General features: G+C 47.2%; 1 protein-coding gene and 1 non-coding gene across 2 annotated transcripts in view; both read left to right on the top strand.

Moving 5' to 3' along the window:
- Positions 1-2,356: 2,356 nt before the first annotated feature.
- Positions 2,357-2,463, top strand: LOC134371310 (U6 spliceosomal RNA). Its single transcript, XR_010022750.1, has one exon. It is a non-coding gene; the product is annotated as a U6 spliceosomal RNA (small nuclear RNA).
- A 1,632-nt stretch (positions 2,464-4,095) lies between these two features.
- The window catches only part of AACS (acetoacetyl-CoA synthetase), a 64,452-nt gene continuing 43,993 nt past the window's right edge, over positions 4,096-24,554 (top strand). Inside the window, exons 1-5 of the mRNA XM_063085776.1 lie at positions 4,096-4,331; positions 12,749-12,852; positions 13,843-13,963; positions 19,201-19,314; positions 23,620-23,717. Of these exons, the coding sequence (XP_062941846.1) occupies positions 4,199-4,331; positions 12,749-12,852; positions 13,843-13,963; positions 19,201-19,314; positions 23,620-23,717 (570 nt within the window). The 5' untranslated portion in view covers positions 4,096-4,198. The remainder of the gene's footprint in view (positions 4,332-12,748; positions 12,853-13,842; positions 13,964-19,200; positions 19,315-23,619; positions 23,718-24,554) is intronic.

The following is a 24,554-nucleotide window of genomic DNA, read 5'->3' as shown; positions in this document are numbered from 1 at the left end:
AGAAAAAGGAGCGTCGTGATTGGCTTAGACCAGAGGGTCTTTAAATTGGGGGCACATATGTCCTCGGGGCATATACAAAGGCTACTCAAGGGCTATGAAAACACAGATTCTTTCAATGCAATTAATTTACAAACCCTCAGCTTCTGTGTACTCTGTCTTTAAGACTGCCGGAGATAGTATCTGTATTCTCAATTGCCCTTCACCGACTTAATGATGAAAGAAGCTTACTCATAACTCATCCCAGTTGTTACTGGCGTCTTGCCTGGGGGTGTGGTCAGCAACTGCCACCAAGGCCTCCTTTCATGAGTGAATTGTCTTTTCTCTGGCTTACACATTTCTCCCAAGGGTCAGGTTTGGCTTGGATTGAAAAGCTCTGATTTTAGGGGGCCGGCCTGTGGCTCGCTCGGGAGAGTGCGGTGCTGATAACACCAAGGCCACAGGTTCGGATCCGATATAGGGATGGCTGGTTGGCTCACTGGCTGAGTGTGGTTGAGATCCCCTTACCGGTCATCTTTAAAAAAAAAAAAAAAGAAATGCTCTGATTTTAGAACAACGAAAGGAATGAAATTTATTGACACTGATTCTTTTGGAGTATTTCCCAATACTTCTAAATTTTCAAGACACATTGAAGAACATCCATGAATACATTTTTTTTTTCTTTTAACATATGCCTTACCTAGGAAATAAACACTTTCTAAAATGTAACTTCTTTCAGAGTTGGTGTGCGTTACTCAATATGGTAGTTAAAAATGTGTTTTATTCAATCAGACCATGACATATTTATTCCAATTGTAGCCAATTCTCATCTTACACGGTTATAAAACACTCAGTTTTTCAAATGTCCATTTAAACCGATCATGAAAATGTCTAGAAGTCAACTTAAGTCAGGATATAGATCTGGGCACAACCTTGGCAGGAGAGACTCCAAAGTTGGGGATCCATCAGCAAGGAAGACGGTGGTGTTCCTACTGAGTAGGCGGCCGTCACAGTCTGCCGTGTTGATTTTCTTTTCCGGCTCTCTCTCTAAGACAGACATTTTATTTTTTTCCAGCTTTATCTTAGCATTGTGGAATTTGTTTCTATGTATACAAAGAAATATCATGCTTTGAGAAGAGAGGAAATGAGATTCATATTGTCCAAAGCATGTGGACTATCCTCAAGGACTTCTGGTTTCTTCCTCAACTATGGGTGCCATTCCTCTTCCAGACCATCAGATTGGGCTTTTTTTGGAAAACTCTTTGCTATTTCCAAATACTCATGCCTTTCACATGAAACCCCTTTCAATATATTGCAGAGAATTCAGTATGTTTGCATAATTTACAATATTGGTTATTGGCCAATTGTATAACAGTGAGAACTTTGAATGGAAAGTCAATCTGAACACATACTACGGTGGGAGAAATAAAAAGGAATATTGGTGGACTCAGACCTGGAGGGAAGGGCAGGGCAAATCCCAAAGGAATGACTTGGAGTTTCACCTTCTGAGAAAAGTGTAAGTGCATTGGGCCTGGCAAGTTTCTATATTCTTTCTTTTTTTTTTTAAAGATGACCAGTAAGGGGATCTTAACCCTTGACTTGGTGTTGTCAGCACCACGTTCACCCAGTGAGCAAACCGGCCATCCCTATATGGGATCCGAACCCGTGGCCTTGGTGTTATCAGCACTGCACTCTCCTGAGTGAGCCACGGGCCGGCCCAAGTTTCTATATTCTTTCTAAACTTCTCTAAGAACCTAGGATAGGATAGGGAAGCACAGATCAGGAGGGTGGTGCATAAGCAGTAACAGTCTGAATCCTTACGTCAAAAATAAGCAATAGGTACAAGGGGAAGATGAGGAATACAGAGACCCAAGGCAGGCGAAGTAGAGAAAACAGAAAGTTTAGTGTTCTTGCTAAAAAAAGGCCCTTCCGGCTCTGTTTTCATTTTAAGTGGGAAGGACTTCCTTGAATCGCTCCTCTCCCCTCTCTCATCTTGTTAAGAAGGTTATGGGAAAAGCAAGGTGGGGCCTGAAAAGACACCTGCAAAGGCTCACGTGTGTCTGAGAGTGTGTCATAGGGGGTGAGGACAAAGGACCCATTTATTTATTTATTTATTTATTTTAAAAGATGACCAGTAAGGGGATCTCAACCCCTGACTTGGTATTGCAGCACCACGCTCCTCCATGAGAGCCAACTGGCCATCCCCATACAGGGATCCAAACCCGAGGCCTCAGTGTCATCAGCACCACACTCTCCTAAGAGAGCCACGGGCTGGCCCAGTACCCAGTTATTTTGGCTGAGCTTCACCTTTCCCTTTCAGTCACAGGTGCTGAGTCTGGCTGGGTGGGCCACACTGGAGGAATTAAGAATGGATCAAGTGGTGCTCACTTTGGAAACACGTATACTAAAATTGGAATGACACAGAGAAGGTCAGCATGGCTCCTGTGCAAGGTTGACATGCAGATTCATGAAGTGGTCCATATTTTTAAACTGAAAGAAAAAAAAAAAGAATCAAGTGGCTGTCAGGTGTATAATTCCAACCTCCCCACTCCATCCCATGATAATTGGCCAATCCACTGGTCAAACTGGATTTCCATGCCTAGGAGTGCTGGGTCCATCCTTTACACAGCTGAATCCCCATTGCCCAGCCCACAGTGGGCAACCACTAGGCATTTTCTGAATGAATGAATGTTTTCTGAGCCCCTACTACAGATCAGCCGCTGGGAACCCTGTGGTGAACCAGGGAGACAAGGATTTTGTGCCTATGAAATTTGCATTGTGGTGTTAATGGAATGAACACAAATACCTGGATCTCTCAAAGATGAATCTCCTTCCGGGTGGAAATGGACTTATGCCTTCCCATAGGAGATGACATGGAGACAAAGAGATAGAGGTGGCTCCAGATGGGGCTGATTCCGGAGTCATGTTTATATAGCAAGTACCTTGTGTTAAGTTTCTTTTTTTTTTTTTAAAGATGACCGGTAAAGGGATCTTAACCCTTGGTGTTGTCAGCACCATGCTCTCCCAAGTGAGCTAACTAGCCACCCCTATATAGGGATCCGAACCCATGGCGTTGGTGTTATCAGCACCACAGTCTCCCAAGTGAGCCACGGGCAGGCTCTTTAAGTTTCAATCTCTGTTTATTTGTGGTGACTGGGAGACAGAAGCTGTGTGAGATTAAGTGGTGGTGGTGGTGGGGAGGTTGCTTTGTAAAACCCCAACGCTGCAAAAAACTGCACTTGGGGAAGCTAATTGGGTTGCTGTGAGAATAAACTAAGACAAGGAATATGGGACGGTCTCTCGCTTCAAAGCCATTGTTCACCTTAGGAAGTTCTCTAAGCAGCCCCAACACTCTCCTGCTTCAGGGCCTGAGCACTGGCTCTTCCCTCTGCCTAGAAACTTTCCCCCCAGACACTGAATAGCTCCCTCTTGCCACACATTTCAAGTCCCTAGTAGAAGTCACCTTTTCAGCGGGGCCTTCCGTGACAACCTCATTTAAATGGAAACACCCTCATCCCATGTTTTCTACCCCCTCCTTTGCTTTTTCTCCATAGCACTTAATACCTTTTATTATGTGAATATTATATACTCAATGTACTACTCCACAATGTCTATATTGATACTCATTGGTGTACTATGTATATTGTTGCATGTATTATACTACGTATGAAATTATTATCTGTATACACACAATGTATTTCATTGTCCCTCCTCTTCCCCATACAGGTCCCCAGCCCTTATCTCCTGGTGACAGAAGGGCAATACCCGCAAAGCCCCACACATCGCCTGCTACGCCGCAGGCTCTCGGTAGACACCTGCAGGAAGAACAAATCAACAGTGAATGAATGAATACAGGACAGAGCCTGCAGCCTCTGACTTCAGGCTGCCGGCGCGTCTTTAACTCCCTCCAGTCCCAGGTGAGGTCGAGGAACCGAGGCCCAACGCGCCTGCGCAGACCTAGTGGGGGGGGGCCCCCCCGACCGCGTGCGCGGCGACGGCGAGCACTCTTTGCAAGGCGGGGCTCTCGGCGGAGGGTTACAGGAGAGAGGGGGCGGGGCCTGCGAGGAGCAAGTCCTTAGGGGGCGGGGCCGGCCGTATCCCGCGGGAGGCGGCGGCGCGGGCTCAGTAGAGCTGTCTCGGCTGTCCGCGCCGTCCCTCTGCCCGCCTGGCGAACCCGGCTGGCCGCACCCCGGCCGCCCCCGTCCCGGTCCCCGCCGCAGCCATGTCCAAGGAGGCGCGTGCCGGGCGGGGCGAGATCCTGGAGTGCCAGGCGATGTGGGAGCCCGACAGCAAGAAGAGCACGCAGATGGACCGCTTCCGGGCGGTCGCCGCCGCCGCCTGCGGCCTGGCGCTGGGTGAGTGCGGGGCTCCGGCCCGGGCCTTCCTGGAGGCGGGGACCCTCGGAGGGTGGGTCCTGGGGATGGGGGCGCCCCTTCTTCCTGGGCCTTGCTGTCAGCGTCCTTCTAGTTATTGGGACGGTCTCCTATTTCCAGTTTCTCGCTTCTGGGATTGGAGGAGCCGCTTGACATGGGACCCTTCTCCAGGGGATGGGGGGCCTGATAACTGTGGGGTTCTTTGCCCCCCTTCTGTGGGGAACGTCACCCCTCTGCTTTCAGAGCGCAGAGCTCCTCCTGACTGCAGCATCTCCTCTGCAGGTGGGGTGCCGTCCTCTCCCTGGGAGGGTCACCTCTGGGTGGTGGTAGCTACTCTGTTGACTGTGAGGTCCCTTGCTAGCTTTCTTATTTGTGAGGTGCTCCCTGGGGTCTTGGCCTCCAGCCTGTGGGGGCTTCCTCCTGAACATGGGGACTTTTTGACTTGCGGTTCTTACCCTTTTTGTGGGGGTCATTGGCCCGCTCACAGCACATTGTGCTGTTCCCTCTTACCTCCGCAAGCTGCCTCAGCTAGAGGGCCGTGCATGGAATTCAGGGCACCTAGCAGGATGATCAGGTAGGAGGAGCCCTTCTTTAGGATTGGGGTAGAACCCATTCCCCTCATGTTTAAATTCTCAGCCCCCAAGCATGAACCTAGTCAAGGGTCCTCCTTCCAGCCACCACCTTGGCCCTTGTAAACCACCTCTGTAGTGTGGGTGGGGCAGGGGCCCCTTTTCTACTGAGGAGCATTCCTTTTGCTGTCCAGCAGCGTGCTTTTCCCCTGCCTCCCTGGGTATCCTCAGGGATCTTCCACTCCTCATGGCCTTCTACTTTTATCCCCTCAGCCGGCTACAGGGACTGCCTCGTTTTTCTTGGTGGCATCCCCTTCCTTGGTCAGCCTCCTGGAAATGGAGAGCTGAGCCATCTGCCCTGCTCACGGAGTCTGCCTCAGTGGCATGGCTTTTCTGCACCCCCTCTTTCCAGCCTGGTGCCAGCAGCTGTCCTGCAGTCCTCCTTTCCCCTTCCCTGAGCAGTGGTGGATTTTCCTGCTCCTGCTTCTCTGCCCTGCGCCTTTCACCACACCACACTCAGAGTGCTTTGCCAGAGTAATCTTGAAGCACAGGTCTGACTTTGTCACGCCTTGGCTCAGAGGCTCTCATTGGCTCTTTGTTGACCATGGAATTGCACATGGCCACCTGGCAGCTTCCAGGCCCTCCTCAGCATGGTGGAGCTGCTCCAGAGTCCCTTCCTTGGGCTAACCCAGCTCTATCCCTCTCCTTCCCTCCCTGTCCCCTGGAGACAGGTGTATGTCCTATCACTCTCAGAGCTTCCAGGCAGTAGTGGGTCAGTTAATGTGTGTTGGATTGGGGGAGAACTGTCTCAACCCACAGGCAGAGCCAGGAAGCTGTGTTGTGGGACTTTTCTTCTGTCTCGTTTCTCTTGATTTCATATGTTTCCTTTGCCGGCAGTAACATAATACAGTATTGATCTGGGGCTCTTCTATCCCTGATGCTTTTTGAGATGATTTCACTTGAGGGCTGCCCTGTGAGGTGGGTGAAACCTTCCCCCGGGGAAGTGGTAAAGAGAAGGGATCTGTGATCTGACTGCCTGCCTGGATTTTGAACTGGCTCCACCACTCACTAGCTGTGTGATCAGGAGGAAGTCATCCAATCTCCCCAAGCCTCAGTTTCCTCATCTGTAAAATGGGCATAAAAAGAGGACCTCTGTCATTGGGTGGGTGTGAGGGTGACATGGGATGGTCAGGCCCAGAGCCCAGCTCAGCACCTGGCTGTGGGGTTGCTGAGTAAACCTGAGTGAACTCTGGCAGCTGCCAGTTTCGGCTGCCAAACTCCTCCCTCCTTCAGAGCTCTCAAGACTGGTGGCTCCTGGACCAGCTTTGATCAGCAGACACACTGAATTGCTTGCATTTAAAAGTTGAGAGACTGTATATGAAATCTAAGATTTCTTACTTCTCCTGAAAACCCCGCGGCCTATAATGCTGGGTCTGCATTCCACATGGTGGCCGTCAGTGGGAGCTGAGCAGTTTGGAGTTAGAGGGGGAGGTTAGAGCTCAGGTTTTGTCCATTCCTCTTTTTACCATTCCTGCTGGTGAATTCCCACCTGTTTCTCTCCTTTCACGTGCCTGGCCCTGGAGGTTTTGGGTTTTGCTTTAAGATCCACCTGAAATGCTACCTTCTCTTTGATTATTCTCTTTGAATATTTTTTCCTTTCCTCTGCTCTCAAAGTGCATGTAATTTCGGCTTTCATCCTGCCTTGTCTTTTCAGGTATTTGTGAGCATTCTCATTGCTTAAAGGCAGCACCTGTGAACTTGTATTCTCTGTGACCCCGACAGTGGCTTGCTCATTAACAGTACTGAGCAAGGCTGTTGACCAGATGTATGTCGAGAGCAAGGCCCACATCCTCCTGCTCCGTGGCACGTTGAGCTCCAGCCCTGGAGGGTGGCTGCCTCTCCATGGGCCCATCTTCCCAAACCAAACCAGGGTTGGCGGGAGGTTTCTATCCCTGCATTTCAGGAAGTGCAAGGCTTTGGGGGACTTACGTATTCTCTTCTCTACTAGAGCTATAAGTTGGTTTGTTCCTGTCGCTTCTTCTAGCCAAACTCACCTGAGGACTCCCTGCGTACCCAGGTGGGAGGTCGTGTGATGCAGACTTCCTCAGGTGCAACTTGTAGTTCCAGCCTAGCACAGTGGCACGTGATGCAAAGTCTCTTTTGCAAGGCCTTGGGGGACATGCTGTATGTACCAGCTCTCTGTAATTAGAGGGCAGGGAGGTGGTACCATCTTCAAAGGATTGTGCCATGAGTGTCTTTCTCTGTATCACAAGTTGCAAATCACCTCTGTGTGCAAGCAGCTGGGATAGAGTTTGCCAACAAATAGAAAGCTTGGTCCCTGTTCTCAGATTGCTTAAATGTGGTTGGGGGAGAAAGCTCTTGCAAAGTTAGTGTTACAGGTGAGTCAATGCAGAGCATCCAATGAATGGGGCAGATTGATATCAGCATTTTTTTTTTTTTTTTTTGGTGGCTGGCCTGTACAGATTTTGAGCCCTGGACCTTGGTGTTATCAGCACCACACTCTAACTGATGGAGTCTGGATGTGTTGTCCCCTCCAAAACTCATGTGGAAATTTGATTCCCAATGTGGCAGTGTTGGGAACTGATTGAGTCATGGGGGCTGATCCCTGATGAATGGATTAATACTCTCCCTGCGGAGGGGGGGTTAATGAGTGAATTCTCGCTCTATTAGTTCCCGCGAGAGCTCGTTGCTTGAAAAGACCCTGGCACCTTCTCTCTCTTTCTTGCTTCCTCTCTCTCTTGCTTCCTCTCGCCATGTGATCTGCTTGTACCCGTTGGCTGCCTGCCACTTTCTGCCATGAGTAGAAGCAGTCTGAGGCCCGTGCCAGATGCAGCTGTCCCAGAATCGTAAGCCAAATAAACCTCTTTCCTTTATAAATTACCCAGTTTCAGGTATTTCTGTTATAGCAACACAAGATGGACTAAAACACTAAACAACAGTTACCTGGCCAGCCCTGGCATCAGTGTTCTGTGTACTTCATTATGTGCTGGGTTTAGCAGAGAATGCTGTTGAAAAGGGCTGACAGAATCTTTAGATGAGATTTCAAGGTGTAGGCTGGTCAAAATCCTTGTAGGTGAAGAGGGGTGAAAACCCAGAAGCCTACAGGCATATAAATAATAGTTAATATTTAATGAGAGCTTTCTATATGCAAGGCCGCATTGTGGCTCTTTCCTCTCAATAATCCCACCAAGTAGGTGGTACTTTTATCCCCATTCTACAGTCTTAGTTAAGACTTTGTATCTGTAGGTAGAGGAGCTGTTGTCTGCTTCAGGGTCTGTGCTCCTAACCACTGTCTCTGTTCCTTTTTGCATTGGGGTGAGGGCCAGGTGGGACAGCTGCTTCCAGTCATAGCTGATTGTTGCTATGTGGTGTGGAGAGTGCGTTAGTGATCTGTTGCTGGCAAGAAACCACCCCAACACTTAGCAACTTAAAACAACACGAAACACTTATGACCTCTTGGTATGTGGGTCAGGAATTTAGGAGTGGCTCAGCTGAGTGGTTCTAGCTCAAGGTCTCTCAGAGGGTGCAGTCTCATCTGATGGCTGGACTGGGGTTGGAGGAGCCATTCCCAGGTGGCTCACCCTCATGGCAGTGAATTGGTGCTTGTTGTGGGCAGGGGCCTCCATTTCATGCCACGTAGGACTGCATGAGTGTCCTCACAACAAGGCTGCTGGCTTCTCCCCAAGCTGGTGATCCAAGAGAGCAAAGCAGAAATTGTAGTATCTCTTAGGACCTAGCCTTGGAAGTCATGCTTGGTCATTTCTAAAATGTCCTTTTGGTTACGTAGATCGGCTCTGCTCAGGCTGGGGAGGAACAATACGGGGGCATAAATGCCTGGAGGTGAGAATCATTGGCTGGTTCCCACAGTCAGGTATTTGCCTTTCTCAGGAGAAGCCAGAATTTCATTTTTTTTTTTTTTTTTTTCCCCAAAAGATGACCGGTAAGGGGATCTTAACCCTTGGTGTTGTCAGCACCACGCTCAGCCAGTGAGCGAACCGGCCATCCGTATATGGGATCCGAACCCGGGGCCTTGGCGTTATCAGCACCGCACTCTCCCGAGTGAGCCACGGGCCGGCCCCAGAATTTCATTTAAAGATAGTTTTTTCCCCCCATTTCACTTCCCATTTTATTTATTTATTTGTTATTATTTTTAAAATTTTAATTTATCAATATACAGTGTAGTTGATTTTCATGTTAAAGATGGGTTTTTAAGTGTTAGCCAGTAGTTCAGGTTCTTTGTCAACATTGTGCAGGCCGAACCAAATGTGCCAGTGGTCACTTGGGCTTCCAGATTGCAACCTCTGAGTGGAGGAGGGGACATGCGAGCAGAAGCCTGAAGAGGCATCTCTCTCCGCACCGCTTGTCTGAAGAATTGTATTCAATGACTTGGCTGGGTTGCTGACAGTGGAAAGGTTTCTGCACAGAGTCAGCCCACTTTGCTGTCACCTCCTAGGTCCCCGTGATGTGAAGGTGCAGTTATGGCCATTTGTTTCCTCTCTTTCCTCCCTCAGCGGTGCTGTTGGTGGATGTGCTGTTGTGATGGGCTTTTGAAGTTTTCGGGGGAGGTCTGCATTTCAAGTCCCTGGTTCATCTCTTATATCAGTTTGGGGGAATTTTTGCTGCTGGAATTCTGCCATTATTGAGGACCAAAGTGATTTAAAAAAAAAAAAAAAAAAAAAAAGGTCATGGGAGAGAGGAGTGTGGGGCCTGTTTGTCAAGTGCTGTTCCCACAGGCACATTGGAGGATCCTTTCCCAGAGACCTGCCCTGGGTCTGGCACTGCCCTCCTTGATGGAGAAGTTGGCATGCTGCCACTTATCACACTTCTGCGTACTCTTACGTCCCTGTCTCCGTAGATCATTGTAAGCTATCCAGTCACCACAGCTGATCTTCTTGCAAGATAGTTGGGGTGATGCCAGAGGCTGACACCTTCAGGCACCTTCTCTGCTGAGCACTGTTCTGAGCTCTTTATGTGTTTTGATCATTTCATTCTCACATTGGCCCTTCAATAGGTACCATCATCCTCCTTTTAGGGGGGAAGAAACTGAGGCATAGAACAGAGAAATAACTTGTCTGAGGCCACTCAGAGAGTGGCAGGATTTGTACCCAGACGGTTGAACTCTGGAGCCTCTTTAAGCGATGAGCTCTGTTGGTCCTCACCACACCCTCTTAAAGGAGTCACTGCTGCTATTCCCATTTTACATATGAGAATGCTGAGGCTCAGAGAGGTGGAGCAACTGCCCAAGGTCATTCCCTAGGAAGTGGTAGAGCTGAGATTCTAATCCAGGTTATCCAGCCTGACCCTGGAGCCCAGGCTTAACTACTTCACTGTCGTGGGAGGAACCGTGGTCTTCTCCAGCCAACAATTTCCAGGTGATCTGTAGAGGAAACTGCATCTCAGGCAGAGTGGCCTGCCTGAGGTCCCCAAGCAAGGTTTCTGAGTCAGGGCTGGCTCCTGCTTTCCATACTCACCATCTCTGGTGTTTTTTCCTGTGTGCTTGATTAACCTGGTCCATGGCCCCAATCTTCTGGGCTTGGAGGAGCTGTAGGCATCATTGCTGTGGACCAGATTCCTTTCCTTTCTTGATCTTGGAGCCCAAGAGCCCCTGCAGTCTGTCCCCTTGTTTTGGCTGCCCGACCTCTGAGATGACTCTCCCCACTTCAGTCAGGTTGATCTTTGTTCCTGCTGCAGACCTGCTCACTCTAGCTCTTTACCTGGGTTCTTGGCATTTCACCAGCCTATGAGGTCTTCCTCTGAGTGTCCAAACCCTGCCTTGCTGCCAGGGCCAGCCTAGGCCCACCTCCTCCCGCAGCCTGTCCCTGCTGCCCAGCTCTTGGTGATCCCTCTCTTCCTCTTGCTCCCGAGTCCAGCATGACTGAGGACCATTACTGGACACCACTGGTGTAAGGGACACTGCTTAAGGGCAAGGATCATTGTGCCTCTTCCTCTCTATACCCCCAGGGGAACAGTGAGGATGAGTCATTTTTAGTTGATTGATTGCAGTGAGAATATTCAGATCAGCCACTGTATTGTGCTTTTTTTTTTTTCCCATCCCTTATACCCCGTTGGTCATCTTTTTGCTGTTATCATATCCCTGTCAGCCTCTGCCTTCCTGGAGTACTAGCAAGGCTGTGCTCTGGAACAGAAACACTGCATGGCTTCTCTTGGTCCTTGATATGATGAAATTCTCCCCCTCCCTGAGGATGGATTGATTAATTTTGGCTGGTCCACCTGGACCCTGTGCACTTGGAAGGGTGAAGACATCCTCAGCTATGTTAGGGGGAGTATACAATGAAGTCGAGTGTCCTTTAGGAGTTAAATCTATCTCTTTATGAGTGGGATCTATAGAGGGAAGCTCCCCAGGCTAGCTTCGGTCATCTTACTTCCCACCAGTCTCTGGCACATTGTCCTTCTTGCTCCCAAATATGGGTTTCTGTCACTCAGAGGTTGACATTGATCTCTGAAGCATTGAGTTCAATTGGGCATGAATGGCAATTGTCCATCATGTATAGTTTGGTTTGGATTTCTTTTGCAAACTTTTGTTGCTCTTGCCTTGTTTAATACAGCTTTGTATGATTTGTTAGCAGAAGACTGGAACACAACCTGATATCCTAAAATAGAAGTCTGGTTGAAGAAATTATGGTACATCTATCCAGTGGAAAAAGAGGCAGCTTTTTTAGCTGTGAAAAAGAGGCTGCTTTTTATGCACCGATGTGGAAAAATCTCTAGTAGATTTTTAGTGAAAGAAGCGGGTTACAGAATCTCTCTGGGAGAAGAGAAAAGAAATAACAATTTTTATTTGTCTCAGGTGAACCCAGTGACTGAGGGAGATTTTGCTGTAGAGCCAGTTCTTTTTGAATTTGGAGATATGTATGAATGGGTATCTTATTTAAAAGGCATTGAGATTAAAAAGGCCCAAATTGGGGAAGAGACTTTGCTAATGCCCCTGGATTGGAACTTGGTATGAATAGCCTGCTTCCATTTGTGTAAGAGTGGGAGGGAGGGATAGATTTACTCAGGCATACAACCTCTGGGAAGACACAAAGGAATCACTATAACTAGTTACCTCTCAGCAAGAAAAGTTAGATGGTTGTGGAGCAAAAAGAGGGAGATTCTTTACCATATAATCTTTTATACTTTTGTAATTTTGAATTTTGTGAACATATGCTTATTCAAAAATCAAAATAAGTAATCCAAAAAGTCCCCCATGTCGTTGTAGTGGCATGAGAAGTCCATCAGCAAGCTACCAGTTTTGAACTTCTGGGTTTTCAAATCTGTCGAATGTAGATTTTCTAAGTTTATATGGTATAATAGCAAACTCTTGATGTTGCTCTGATTATGTCCAAGGCCCTGTTCTAAGCGCTTTATGCATGTGCTCATTGAAATCCTCACAACAGCCCTATGGCTCGGTGGGGGGGGGGGTTGAAACTATTAATCATTCCCATTTTACAGGTGAGGAAACTGAGACACAGAGAGCTTAAGTAACTTGCTTGAGGTTGCACAGCTGATAAATGGCCAAGCCAGGGTTCGAACCCAGGCATTCTGGCTCCAGCATCCATGTTCTTAGGCATGGTAGTTAAGGTATGAAATCACTGACTTGATGCTTTTGTTCCTTGTGAGGACTATTGGCGGTGGGTTTGGTTCAGTAAAGATTAAGCTCCCTCTCTCCCCAGACCATTTCTCGTTAGCTGCTTTGGAAGCCCTCAGACATACCTGTTGTTTCTTAGGTGTGTCCATCTTATTATTGAACTGCTAAGACTTCCTTCTAAGGTTTATCTGAGCTATGATCCATTTTATTTTATTTTTTAGAGAATTATGATGACTTGTACCATTGGTCAGTTGAATCTTATTCAGACTTCTGGGCTGAGTTCTGGAAATTCAGTGGAATTGTTTTCTCACGCAAGTATGATGAGGTAAGCAGAGATTTTGCTTATGTGCTTATGTGTTATCTTATTTATGTGTTGTGTTATAAGGTGAAATGTTAATTTTTTGGGAATACCAAATCATATCTTTTAAAACCTCACGTCCATGGGAAAAAGTCATTGCCCCAGAGAACTGGCATTACATGACCATGGACTCCCTTGAGACCTGGTAATCTGTGAATCCTTGTTGTGTGTGGACCCCCAGCCCTATCCTGTGAACTTGAATGATCCTAAGTAGTAGGGTGTTGGGTTTTTTTTTTTTTTGGTAATTGAAAAATTTTTAATTGTGGTAAAATATACATAACATAAAATTTACCATCTTAACCCTTTTAAAGTGTGTAGTTCAGTCATATTAACTACACTCACATTGTTGTAGTTTTTTAAACTATTGATAGTTTCATTATTTTTTTACCCTGGAGTTTAGGGAACTTTTCAACCTCTTACACTGTAAATCAGTAAATATCTGGGGAAAGGGAGTCCTGTTTTTCAAAGTCTAATTTATTGTCTTTTGGGGGCAAACCATTCTGAAAGGTTGATCTGTTGGCACTGAGAGGGAAAAAAAAAAAAAAAAAAATCAAGGTTCCAGGACCCCAAGGAAGGAAGCAAAGAGTCAGACTTCTAGACATTGTGGGAGGATGGGCAGGTGGGCCCTGAGCTTGAGCTCCTGGTGTTTGGGTGTCCTGTCAGAGTTTGGCATCATGGCCAGGCATCTGATTTACTTTGTCTGTGGCATCTCTCATAAAGTAGATACTTAATAAATATTTGTTGAAAGAGTAAATTACTGGGGATGGTTGTTTTCCCTTGGCATTAATATTTGTTTTCAGTTTCAAGCCTTTAGTTCAGTTCATAGTTCAGTCTATAAAATGTAAATGCTTTGGGCCAATGGGTTAGCTGGCTTCCTGGGAAGCAGAATAGCTTTTATTTATTTGTGGCGAAGGTCTCATGTATGTGTGTGTCTTGGTTTGCTGTCACCCTCTATAGGTTGTGGACACATCTAAAGGGATTGCAGATGTCCCCGAGTGGTTCAGAGGCAGTCGCCTGAACTATGCAGAAAACCTCCTGTGGCACAAAGAGAATGACAGAGTTGCCCTTTATGTTGCAAGTGAGTCCTGACCTCGGGTTTCCTCTGGTGGTGTTCTAGATGGTGCATACATGCGGCACCACGTGTTTGGAGAGGCTCTGGTGCCTGCAGAAACTGCAGTGTAGGATTTCCAAACAATATCTTGGCACCTTTCTGATGTAATTAAGACTTCTTGTTGACCGTATTTTCTCTGGGGAGTGAAGAGGGCTAGTCTTGTGGTTGTATTTTATGGGAGAAATGGGGACACCCAATATTAAGTAACCAGCTTGAGTCCCTTGGAAAGTAAGTGGTGGAACTATGGCTAGAATCTCTTCCCACTGGATTCTCCTTTTACAGGAAAGTTTAAAGAATATCCCAGTTTATGTACTAAGCAGTTTCTAGAAGAATTGGTATAAATGAAATGTTTTAAATAAGTTAGTAGGAGTATTCTTAGTAAGGAAATACTATAGTTAGCTCTCTAAATTAGTTTTTTTTCTTTCCCCCTCAATAAGGGAATCTGAACCCTTGACCTTGGTGTTATCAGTACCATGCTCTCCCAAGTGAGCTAACCAGCCAGCCTCCTATGTTAGTTTTTTGATAAAGCTGAATATTTGTAAAAAGTAACATTGAATTTATGTACTACTGTTAGGATTTGAGGTATTTCACATAAGTGAATTTTCTAGGTGACTAAATTTTTCTCCTTTGAATAATAAAACTTTATCCATTTGTGACACAATGTTCTATTATAAGTTGTGGGGAAATATGCTTAAGTAGAGGAGCTGGAACATCATCAAACCTCTTGTTTTTCATGACTCAAGGCTTCTATTTTTTGGATGGTGCCAGAAACCAGTGCCGTCAAGAGCTGTTATGGTGTATGGGATGGTTTCCCCTAGACTTTCAGAAAGGACCCCGGGCTGTTGTGTCCTCTGCCATCAGGTGCCCAATTATCATAGTGTTTCTGTCCCGACCTTGCTGCCTGCAGGTGCTGGCATCCTTGCTTCTAGCAACCCTCGTCTTCACTAAAAGTTGCTGTATTTCATCAGAGTGGTGTGGGAAATCAGGTAGTTGTGCTTCTACAAGTAGTGCTTAAAATAGGAGCAAATGAGCCTGGGTGATGATTTGAGAGTTCAAGTCCCAGTCCCACACTCAGTAGCTGTGCAACCTTGGGTAAGTCACTCAACCTCTCTGGGTCTGTTTCTGCATCTGTAAAATGGGAAGGATGACAGTACCAATTTCAGGGATTATTATTGTAGGGATTAAGTGAGTGTATCTATATCTGTACACAGTATCTTAGCACAGTCCTTGGCACAGAGGAAACATGCATAGTTTCAGTCGAGGTCATACGTCTGGAATCCCTGTGTAGCTTTTAAGCTCATGGCTGTTCAATTCCCACTGTGACTTGCTGGAACATATCTTGCAGGGCTGGACTGAAGCCTGCCCGTATTTTTTCAAGCCCATAGTCACTTCTGATGCACATTCTTGGTTGAGGAGGTAGGTAGCAGTGTAGTAGCTTGGCTATTCAGCATTATTTTGCTCCTTTCCTTGGTTCTTCATATTGATAAAATGAAGGCTGAATGGATGAGTGGCCTTGGACATTATGCCAGTGCTCTGTCTCTCTTGCTCAGTGAGAAGGTCTTTGCAGACTCATGCATCTGGTCATTCACTTGCTGCTTGGATCTTTATTAAATACCTTTTCCGTAAGAGGTGCTGGGAACACAGCATTGCAGGGACAGACACGCTCCCTGCTCTTGGGAGGCTGACATTCTGGGGTGGAACAATAAATAAGAAAACATATATAAAATTTCAGGTAGCTCTTAGCTCTTAGTTTCCTCACTGTGTTTCAGAATAGGACTTGGTTTGCACCAGTATTTCAAGAATGTGCTAGTTGTGTAAAATGAGGTGAATCGTCAGATGCTGGTCTCAGGCAGGCAGGGCAGGAGGCTTGCAGGGAGTCTTGGTGGGTTCAGACTCTGGGAGGGGGAGAGCACAGGGGTTAGAGGCCCTTTTTTCCAGTGGCGTACAATTCACAGTGGGTTTAGCTTATTCACAAGGTTGTGCAAACCACCACCTCTAGTTTTAGAACATTTGCATCACCCCAAAAGAAAATCCCCTCATTAGCAGTCACCCCTCATTCCTCCTTCCCCCATGTCCTGCAACCACGAATCTGCTTTCCTTCTCTATAGATTTGCCTATTTTGGACTTTTCATGTGGGCTTTTGTGTCTGGCTTCTTTCACTCAGCGTGATGTTTTCAAGGTTCATCCACATTGTAGTCCACACTTCATTCCTTTTATGTCCTTGTGGTATTTCATTGTATGTATAGACCACATTTTGTTTATCCTTAAGAGACTCATAAAGGACTGTCCTGCCCAGGCTCTATGATGCTTGTGTAAACCTCACTGGGACACCAACCCACTTGCATCTTTTGTAATCCTGAGGAGCTAGAATGCTGGGTCCCTTTTTTATCTGCTTTTCCTGCTCCCTTTAAATGTGTATGTACTTTTACCCAGTGTCACAGACATGTCATGAGGTCTTGATTTCTCCTGGAAAGCGGGAGTGCTCAAAAGTGAATCTTCTTAAAAGAAATCCGAAAACTAAAAATCAGTCATATGCTTGATTGCTAGAGATAAAACAAGCCAGTCTTCCCAGAACTTGAACAGTGGGTGTCTGGGTGGGTTGGGGAGTGAACTGAGTGTGCAAACTCTTTCTCTCTCTCACAGGTATATACCATACTGGTTGAACCCGGCCAGTTGTGTGCCCCCCCCGCCCTTTTTTAAAGGCCCCACTCTATCTCTAGTGTGGGTTAAGGAGGTTATAATTCCATGTCCTCTGTCTGTCTTACGCTGCCCCTTGCTTGCCCTGTGTCCTCCCCACCCCCGCCATCCCTTCCCATTTATTTATTTATTTATTTTCATCCCTTCCCTTTTGAGCCCCTTCTTTTCATGAGCTCTCCCCTTCCTCATAATTGCGGTGGGAATAGTGCCCTCAAGTCGGGGATCACATTTAGTTTACAAATCTGAGATCTTACTTGAGCAGGTACCTGAGTTGGCTGATTACTGGGTTGGAGGCTTTAAGGTCATTGTATTTCATCTTCTTTCTGTGTGTTTCTATGGTTTGTTTCTTGCTCTCCCAGCTGCGGGCAGGTGTTCACAGAGCTCTGCTCTGTGCTCACTCAGGCATTCTCAGTAGAGCTCATCCTTCCTCCTGTAATCATGGGTGAGGCCATGTGATGAGTGCACTGTTGCTCTCATGCTCCAGCGAGCGGAGCAAAACAACACACATCAGCCCATCAATGTTTAGATTGTTAGAGGAGTTGCCTGCATAGCACATTTTGTTTTTGAACAGTAGATTTCAGGTTGCTGAGTATTTTTACAGGATAGAAAATTATTTGGGCTAGGAATATGAGAGAGGTATCTAAAAGGCTACCGGAGAGAGGTGAGGAAAAGATGGTAGGCAAGAATATCCAACTTCAAGCAAATAGGGAAGAGCCAGATTTACACCAAAGGGAAATTAGGATGTTTATCCACTTTGGAAAAGAGATGCTTCATATTACAGAACTGAAAAGCAGTTAGTAATCAGGAACAAATATTTGCATCAGAGATAATTGTCAAAGGATTAACGTGTTTCCTGCAGAAAGTACATTCAAATAATTTTCCTGCACTTTCACAACATTGAGTCTTACTTGTATTAATCTTTTTTTTTTTGTGGTGGCTGTCTGGTGTGGGGATTACTTGTATTAATTATCTTGCTGTATAACAAATGACCGGAAAGCTGTGGCTTAAAATAGTAGATGTTTATTATCTCACAGTTTTGGTGGGTTAGACATTCAGAAGCAGCTCAGCTGGGTGGTCTTTCGTGAAATTGCAGTGAGGATGTTGTCTGGGGCTGCAGTCATCTGAAGGCTTGACCAAGGCTGGAGGACCCACATTCCATTTGGGGATCTCACACAGCTGCTGGCCAGGAGCCTTGGTAGCTCACCACGTAGGCCTCTCCATGGGCTGCTTGAGGGTCCTCACAACATGGCACACAATCTGGCTTCCCCCAGATTGAGCCAAGTGGGAACTGCAGGGTCTTTTATAGCCAGGGTTCAGAAGTCACTCCATCAATAACGTGTTGGTTCCCCACATCAGGCCCACTCAGTGTGGGAGGGGCTACATGCTACACCAGAGCATGAATACCCAGGTGGGGATCCTTGAGGGCCATCCTGGAGGCTGGGTACCACACTGTACTTTTCCATTTTTGCCAGTCTGCTAGGTGAAAATTAGTATCTCACTGTTTTCATGGACATTTCTTTGATAACTAGTGAGGATGATCATTTTATTTTCTTATTTATACTTTTTTTTCTACAGTGAGCTTGTATTATTTTTATAATCTTAAAAAAAAATCAAAATCAAGCCAAAGGTGGAATATTGCTCAGCAATAAAAAACGAATTATAGGTTTGGCCAGTTAGCTCAGTTGGTTAGAGCGCAGTGTTATAACACTAAGATTAAGGGTTTGGATCCCCAGCCACCAAAAAAAACCCAAAAAAAGTAAAGGAATGAATCGTTGATGCATGCAATAACTTAAATGAATTTTAAGGGCATTATACCAGGTGAAAAAAGCCAATCTCAGAAGGCCACCTACTGTATGATTCCATTTATATAAATTCTTGAAATGACAAAATGTGGGAGAACAGATTAGTGATTGCCCAGGGGTAGGGATGTTGGTGGGGGGCTTACTATAAAGGGATAGCAGAGGAAGGTCTTTGTGGCAAAGGAAATGTTCTATATCTTGATTGTGGTGGTTGTAGGAAATGCCATAAAATGACAAAGAACCATGCACGCACATTGTGCACGCACATTGTATCCATGTCAGTTTCCTGGCTTTGACATTGAACTGTAGTTATATAAGATGTAACCACCAGGGAAGCTGAGTGAAGGGGTCATGGGACCTCTCTGTACTCTCTTTGCAACTTCCTGTGAATCTATAATCATTTCAAAATAAAAGAAACCCTCAACCCATATCAAAGGATTCTTCACTTAATGAAAACATTCTCAACAGAACATCTTTAAAGGGTAAGTTCAGTTTATATGTTTCTGAGGCTTTCACACAGCCTGTCTGTTCCAAGAAGTTGAGTCAACCTGCATCTTGTCTTGCGTTCCTTGCATCTCTGTAAGGTTTTCCCTGGGCCTCGATTTGCAACCTGAGTTGGGACAGGTGTGATTTTTCATCCAGCGCCTATGCCTTGGAGCCTTTCTTTTTGTGATGGTCTGTGTATCATTGTCCTTTTTCTCTTCACAGGGGAAGGCAAAGAGGAAATTGTGAAGGTGACTTTTGAAGAGTTGAGGCAACAGGTGGCTTTGTTTGCAGCAGCCATGAGGAGAATGGGTGTGAAAAAGGGAGACCGGGTCGTGGGTAAGTGTTTTTGGAGCTTGTGATGGCTTGGGGGAGGGGACAAGGCAGAATGAATGGCTTAGAAGGTGAAAAAGGGAGACAGGGTCGTGGGTAAGTGTTTTTGGAGCTTGTGATGGCTTGGGGGAGGGGACAAGGCAGAATGAATGGCTTAGAAGGTTGAGAGGACTTTTGAATAAAGTGGAGTCGTGTTATGGTACATCCAGGGTTGCTTCAAAAAGTTCACAGAAAGATTTGTATTATCTTTCAATTCTATTTTTCCACAAACTTTTTTTTTTTGATGGCTGGCCAGTAAGGGGATCAAAACCCTTAACTTTGGTGTTATCAGCACCACATTCTCCCAAGTGGGCTAATTGGCCAGCCCCCACACAAACTTTTTTGGAGTACTCTTTTATAACCTTTTAGGACTTCAACTATACATGTGAGGCAGAAAATAGACAAAGAAGGAAAATCGCTGGAAATGTCTTGCCCTGGTCTGTGAAGGCAGGAATTCTTTTTGTTTTGTTCGCTGCTTTGTCCCAGAGCCTGAGACAGTTCCAAGAACATCAAGGGTATGCAGTCAACCCAGGTTGGTTGGATTCACAAAGGCGCATCTAGGCGTCAGCCCTGCAATGGGGTGGGAGAGCAAAGGGCAGTCCAGGTTACAGACACAGCCTTTGCAAAGGCCCGGAGGCTCGCTAGAGTGAGGTGTCTGTAGGGGTGATAGGAGCTCTGTGGGGTGGAGTGTGCGAGGTAGGGCACGTGCCAGGACTGATCCCAAAAGGCCTTGTCTACCTTCACCTACTCTGCCTAGATGCTCTGTCCCTTGTGATTGCCCTTCCCCTCTTGAACTGTAAAGCACGGGAGGGAAGGTGCATGGAACCCAAAGATTCCAGAAAAGGAGCGGGACCCACCGACGCTTGGGCTGAGACCCCATTTGGGACAGTTGTGTTGGAAGGAGCAGGTTGGAGGCTGGATGTGGCTAACGTGAGGCCTGAGGCCTGGCTCATTCTCCCTCCCTGAGCCGAGCCCTCCCTTTGTCCCCTCAGGTAGAGAGTCATGATTTCCTCTTGGGAGCAACTTAGGTGTTTTTCTTAGAGTTTTGACCTTGACTTCTGGAAAAATTTAAAGGCTTGCAAATGGACTTGCTCTTTGCCCCAAGGAACTTTAGTTAATTTAGATGTAGCAGGTATGTACACAGGGATGAACAGGTAAAGACAGGTGATTTATCTTCCAGTGCAGGCCTGGTGGTCAGGGCTCATGACTTCACTCCCTCCATCCCTCATGGTCATGGGACAAGGACCACAGGACGGGACTGATGGCAAGCAGAGCTGCCGGGTAGGGGCTCAGGCTTTGGAACCTCAGTGTTGCATGGGTGCACCTCTTCCAAGGGAACTGAGTGCAAATGGTCATCCAGTTTGTGTCTGCAAAGAGGGTGGATGAGCTGGGCAGCCTCATCATATATAAATGAAGTAAACAGGCTGGACGGAGAATCCCTCCTGGCCGGGGCCCCTGTGTCTCCTCAGGTAACAGGACTGGGCATGGAGGTAATGGTCAACAGATGTTAGCTGAGTGGAAAGGAATCAAATAGAAATGAACACACCGAATTCCTGTCTCAGCCCTTGATGGAATGTTCTTGTGCATGTGTGTGGGGTTTACCCTGGTTCATGGAGGTCTCTGTTCAAACGTTACCTGCTCAGAAGCAGTCCCTGGTTGTCCTTCAAAAAGTTCATTACCACTGTCCCAGCACCTGCTTCGTTTTTCTGTGTAGTCTTTATCACCCACTCAAAATCACAGGGTTGTGTGTGTGTACATGTGTGTGTCCCCTCCAGTACTAGAGGACAGGGTTTGTCTTCTGTTCGCTGACATATCTCAATCTGTAAAGAGTGCCTGGCACATAGTAGGTATCTAGTAAATATTGCCTGAATGAGTGAATGTGAGTACTGGGCTGGTGACCCGCGCAGGCATTTTTGAAGTTGAAACCTCACTTTTCTTGGGTCCTTCTTGATCCAGTTTAATCTGTACCCTTTTATTTATTCATTTATTTTTAAAAGATGACCAGTAAGGGGATCTTAACTCTTGGCTTGGTGTTGTCAGCACCATGCTCTCCCAAGTGAGCTAATGGGCCATCCCTATATAGGGATTCGAACCTGTGGCCTTGGTGTTATCAGCACCACACTCTCCCAAGTGAGCCATGGGCCAGCCCTACTCTGTACCCTTTTAAGGTCTGGCAAAGGAATGTAAAAGGTTCTCCTACTCTCCAGTTTTCATTTTTTAAAATCTCCTTTGAAGCAAATGTTTCTGAGAGAAGGAGAAACATAACAGGGTGTGTTGGGGGAAGGCAGTTGCAATTGCTTTCGGCTCCACTTTCTTTGAGGAGACACCTGGCTTTGATGCCCTGGATACTTCTAATCCAGGCTGGGTCCTCATGGCCCACCCTTCCTGTGGGTCTCAGCTGGGATACTGATCTGAGCTGACTACAGCTACTAGGACCAGGGGCTTTGTGTTTTTCGGAAGAGAACACTAGGAAAAGATTCAGGGGAAGATTAAATGGGATGGATATTTTAAGGGCTTCAAAAGATGGAGATGAAGCTGCTCATGGCTCAGTTTTCTTTTGTCTGTGAAGTGGTTGCCAAGGACGGTGTCTGATGTGCTTCAGGAGAAGGGCGGGGCTCCTCGCCATTTGTCAATCACCACACAGTCAGTTTGATCCCACAGCTGCTCCCCTGGGCAGTGAGTCCTGCCCTTGGGAGTGACACTAGAGAGACGCTTTAGTTTACACTCAAAGCCAAGCTTCATCTCCGCGGCAAACTCAGTAAACATCTCTGGGCCTTTCAGATGCGGGATGGAGCCCCGTGGGGTGGAGGCAATGATGCATGACTCCTGCCCCTTGGGTGCTTATGGCTTGGGAATGGGAGACATTGAATGCAAAGAAGTGGAAGTACAGCTGCTATGGGCAAGCAGGAGAGAGGAGGGGACAGAGGGAGGGGGCTGAGCAGGGAGCCCCAGGTGATCACCTGGGGAGCCACACCTTGCTCAGGTGATACATCTGGGTGTGGCCCTTCTGCTCCCTAATGCCTTGTGCCCAAGTCCTTTCCTCTTCATTATTTAGAATGATCTAATTTTTTTTTTTTTTTAAAGATGACCGGTAAGGAGATCTTAACCCTTGACTTGGTGTTGTCAGCACCACGCTCAGCCAGTGAGCAAACCGGCCATCCCTATATGGGATCCGTACCCGGGGCCTTGGTGTTATCAGCACCACACTCTCCCGAGTGAGCCACGGGCTGGCCCTGATCTGTCTAATTGATCATAATCCCCCTGGCCATAAATATTCTCTGCCTCTATTGCCATGAAAGCCAGTGTCCTAGTAGAGGGAGGGCCTGAGCACCTCTTCTGCCCCTTCCAGGTTTATGTGGTTCTTGACTGTGCTGCTTGTGTTCTTCAGTCCCTCCCTTCTTCTCCATCCAACCATCTATACATCCATCGTTCATCTGTCCACCTGTCTATTCATCCATTCATCATCCATCCATCCATCTGTCCATCTGTTCATCCATCCATTGTGCAGCTACCCATCGCCTGTTTTTCCATATGTCTATTTGTCCATCTATCCGTCAGCCAGCCAGCCAATATCTGAGGGCCTTGATATGCAGGGCAAGGTAAAAGGCATTTGGTAAAGCAAAAAAGACAGGCAAAGTCCCAGCCCTCACATGAGAACCAGATATTAAATAGCCAGTTATATAGGTGATTATTCATTTGCAGTTGTGGTAAGTTTGGTGAGGGAAAAATACATTGTGTTTTATAGGTGACTAGCCAGGGGACCTGGGTTCATGGGGAGGAGGCAAGATGGCCTTGGAGAAGGCCTCTCCAAGGAAGTTTTGTGAGAGTTGGGAGCTGAAGGATGAGGATGCACTAAGTGGGGAAGGCTGTTGTGTGTAGGAGAGTGCTCAGGCAGTGCAGACTGTGTGCAAAGGCCCTGAGGTAGGAGGAATTTAGAACCACTGCAAACTGAAAGAAAGCTCTTGTGACTGGGTGAGAGTGAGGGGGAGAGATGGGAGAGGTAGCTAGGGAGGACGGGGCCAGATCACTCAGGGCCACAGGAGTTGCTGTGATGAGACTGTGGAGGGTGAGTTGGAGTGGGGACAGTGGTGAGTGGACAGGCAGTGGTAGGCAGCTCAGCTTGGGTTGGGGGTTGCTGGCTGTGCTCCTTGGGTAGTTCAAGGCCAGCTCCCACTCCCCTCTCTGGCCCTGGCTCTTGGAGGAAACTTCTGGAAGTCTGCTGCTCGACACACCCTCTGAGCCCAAGGCCTTCTCCATCTGTCCTCTTGACAGGTTATTTACCCAATAGCGTGCACGCAGTGGAGGCGATGCTGGCCACGACGAGTATCGGTGCCATCTGGAGCTCCACATCTCCAGACTTCGGTGTGAATGTGAGTCAGGGTCCTCACTGTGGGGGTTTCTGCGGTGCCCTGTGGGTGTTCCAGGCAGGGCAGCTGCAGGGCGATTCCCAAGGGAGCAGCACGGCAGGATGAGCAAGGCTGGGAGGAGACCAGATCTGGACAGTCTCCTGTCTCCCTGGCCGGTGATGCAAGAATAACAGGGGAGAAAGAGCCAGGAGTTGAATCTTGTTCTTAAATATAAACACAAACTGGTTCTTCCTCCCTTTCAAGTAGTCCTAACATTCCCATCCATGTTTATTGATGGCTTTAGCCAGGGTTGTATGCAGCAGTCAGTACTGTGACAGTCTGGTGTGACATTGCCTTTTCTTCCTTGCCTGTGATTTCCTGACCATGTGAGATTTCCTACATATTTACCCTCCGAGGTCAGTTTTCCAGATTTGCTCTGAAAGTGTTGTTCACAGACGTTTCCCCAGAACCTCCTTGCAACGATCACTCCTGTTTCTGATTCCTTCCTTTGGATCCGAGCTCTGTACTGTGTGGGGCGTGCACTCTGGGAGGGAACTGAGGACCCCAGGGTGCATCCAGCTGCTCAGAGCAGCCCAGGCAGGGGCAGAAAACACACGCTGAGCTGCACTGTGGCCACTCAGCCCCACAGCCCCTCCATGGGATAAATGAAGAAGCAGCAGAGTGGGACTTGGTTGGTCCTGGCTCCCTAGCCAGGGACCTTTCCTGGTGCAGGACTTTGGGAATCAAGGACCTTCAGGAGCCTTGAGGACAGACCCCTGTTAGAGGACACGTGGGGTCCATGTCCCTGACTGCTCCTCCTGTCACAGGCTGCATCTGTTCTGGGGCAGGCCCCTGCACTGG

This window comes from Cynocephalus volans, chromosome 2, assembly GCF_027409185.1.
Source record: "Cynocephalus volans isolate mCynVol1 chromosome 2, mCynVol1.pri, whole genome shotgun sequence".
In the NCBI taxonomy this organism is placed as follows: domain Eukaryota; kingdom Metazoa; phylum Chordata; class Mammalia; order Dermoptera; family Cynocephalidae; genus Cynocephalus; species Cynocephalus volans.
Note: the sequence above shows the minus strand (reverse complement) of the source record. Positions and strands in the feature narration are given on the sequence as shown.